The sequence below is a fragment of the Arachis ipaensis genome, chromosome B01, assembly GCF_000816755.2.
Source record: "Arachis ipaensis cultivar K30076 chromosome B01, Araip1.1, whole genome shotgun sequence".
Taxonomy (NCBI): Eukaryota; Viridiplantae; Streptophyta; class Magnoliopsida; order Fabales; family Fabaceae; genus Arachis; species Arachis ipaensis.
Window position 1 is genome coordinate 10,577,669 of NC_029785.2, and position 693 is coordinate 10,578,361.

The 693-nt window shown below is 25.1% G+C and overlaps 1 protein-coding gene across 8 annotated transcripts in view; it reads left to right on the forward strand.

The window, feature by feature from the left end:
* Positions 1–693, forward strand: part of LOC107624847 (naringenin 8-dimethylallyltransferase 2, chloroplastic) — a 149,196-nt gene that overhangs the window by 49,622 nt on the left and 98,881 nt on the right. For 7 of the 8 annotated variants that reach the window (XM_021117326.1, XM_021117322.1, XM_021117331.1 and 4 more), the window contains exon 4: positions 364–438. The exons of the other annotated variant lie outside the window; for it this stretch is intronic. In XM_021117326.1, the coding sequence (XP_020972985.1) occupies positions 364–438 (75 nt within the window). The remainder of the gene's footprint in view (positions 1–363; positions 439–693) is intronic. 8 annotated transcript variants of the gene reach the window in all.

Genomic DNA, 693 nt, shown 5'->3' on the forward strand with positions numbered 1-693 from the left:
ATTGTATATATATTTTTTGTATATATTATTTTTATGGTATAAAAGCTTTTTTTTTTTTAACTCTTAACTATCACTTTTAATATTAAAAACAAACATAAACAAAACAGATATTGTCCTTAGAACTGTGTTCTTCCATTTTTAGTCGTCAAGAGATTATTTAAACGATAAAAGTACCTTGATAGGATGATGAAAAAAAGCCCAAAATAATGGTATGTATGTATTACTTTGTAATATTTCCTAACTTTCTTTCTTTCTTTTCGATCATCCTAGAAGATGAAAGGTATGTTTTCTCTTAGAAGATATGATTATTAATTATAACTTTAGAAGTGTTTTATAAACCTTTTTTTTGTTTTGTTTTCTCAGTTTATCATACCTATCATCTTCATGCATTGGTATACAGTTGGCATTAATCAATTAGTTGATGTTGAAATAGACAAGGTATGAACTTCTTGGCATTGTGAAATTTTAGATTTTGTAATTTCACAAAGGTTGTTTTAATAGAAATCTTTTCTACACCAATGAATTATTCATCACGAATGTGTGCTATTCAAAATGTACGTGTGTTGTGAGCGCCTGTTTTATTATAAGAGTTTTCGAGTCGTTCATGAGTTTTATTATTCATAGTTTTAAGTTTTAACTAATTTGATGGTTAATTTATATATATATAATATGGTTAAAATTTTGTTAACTTTT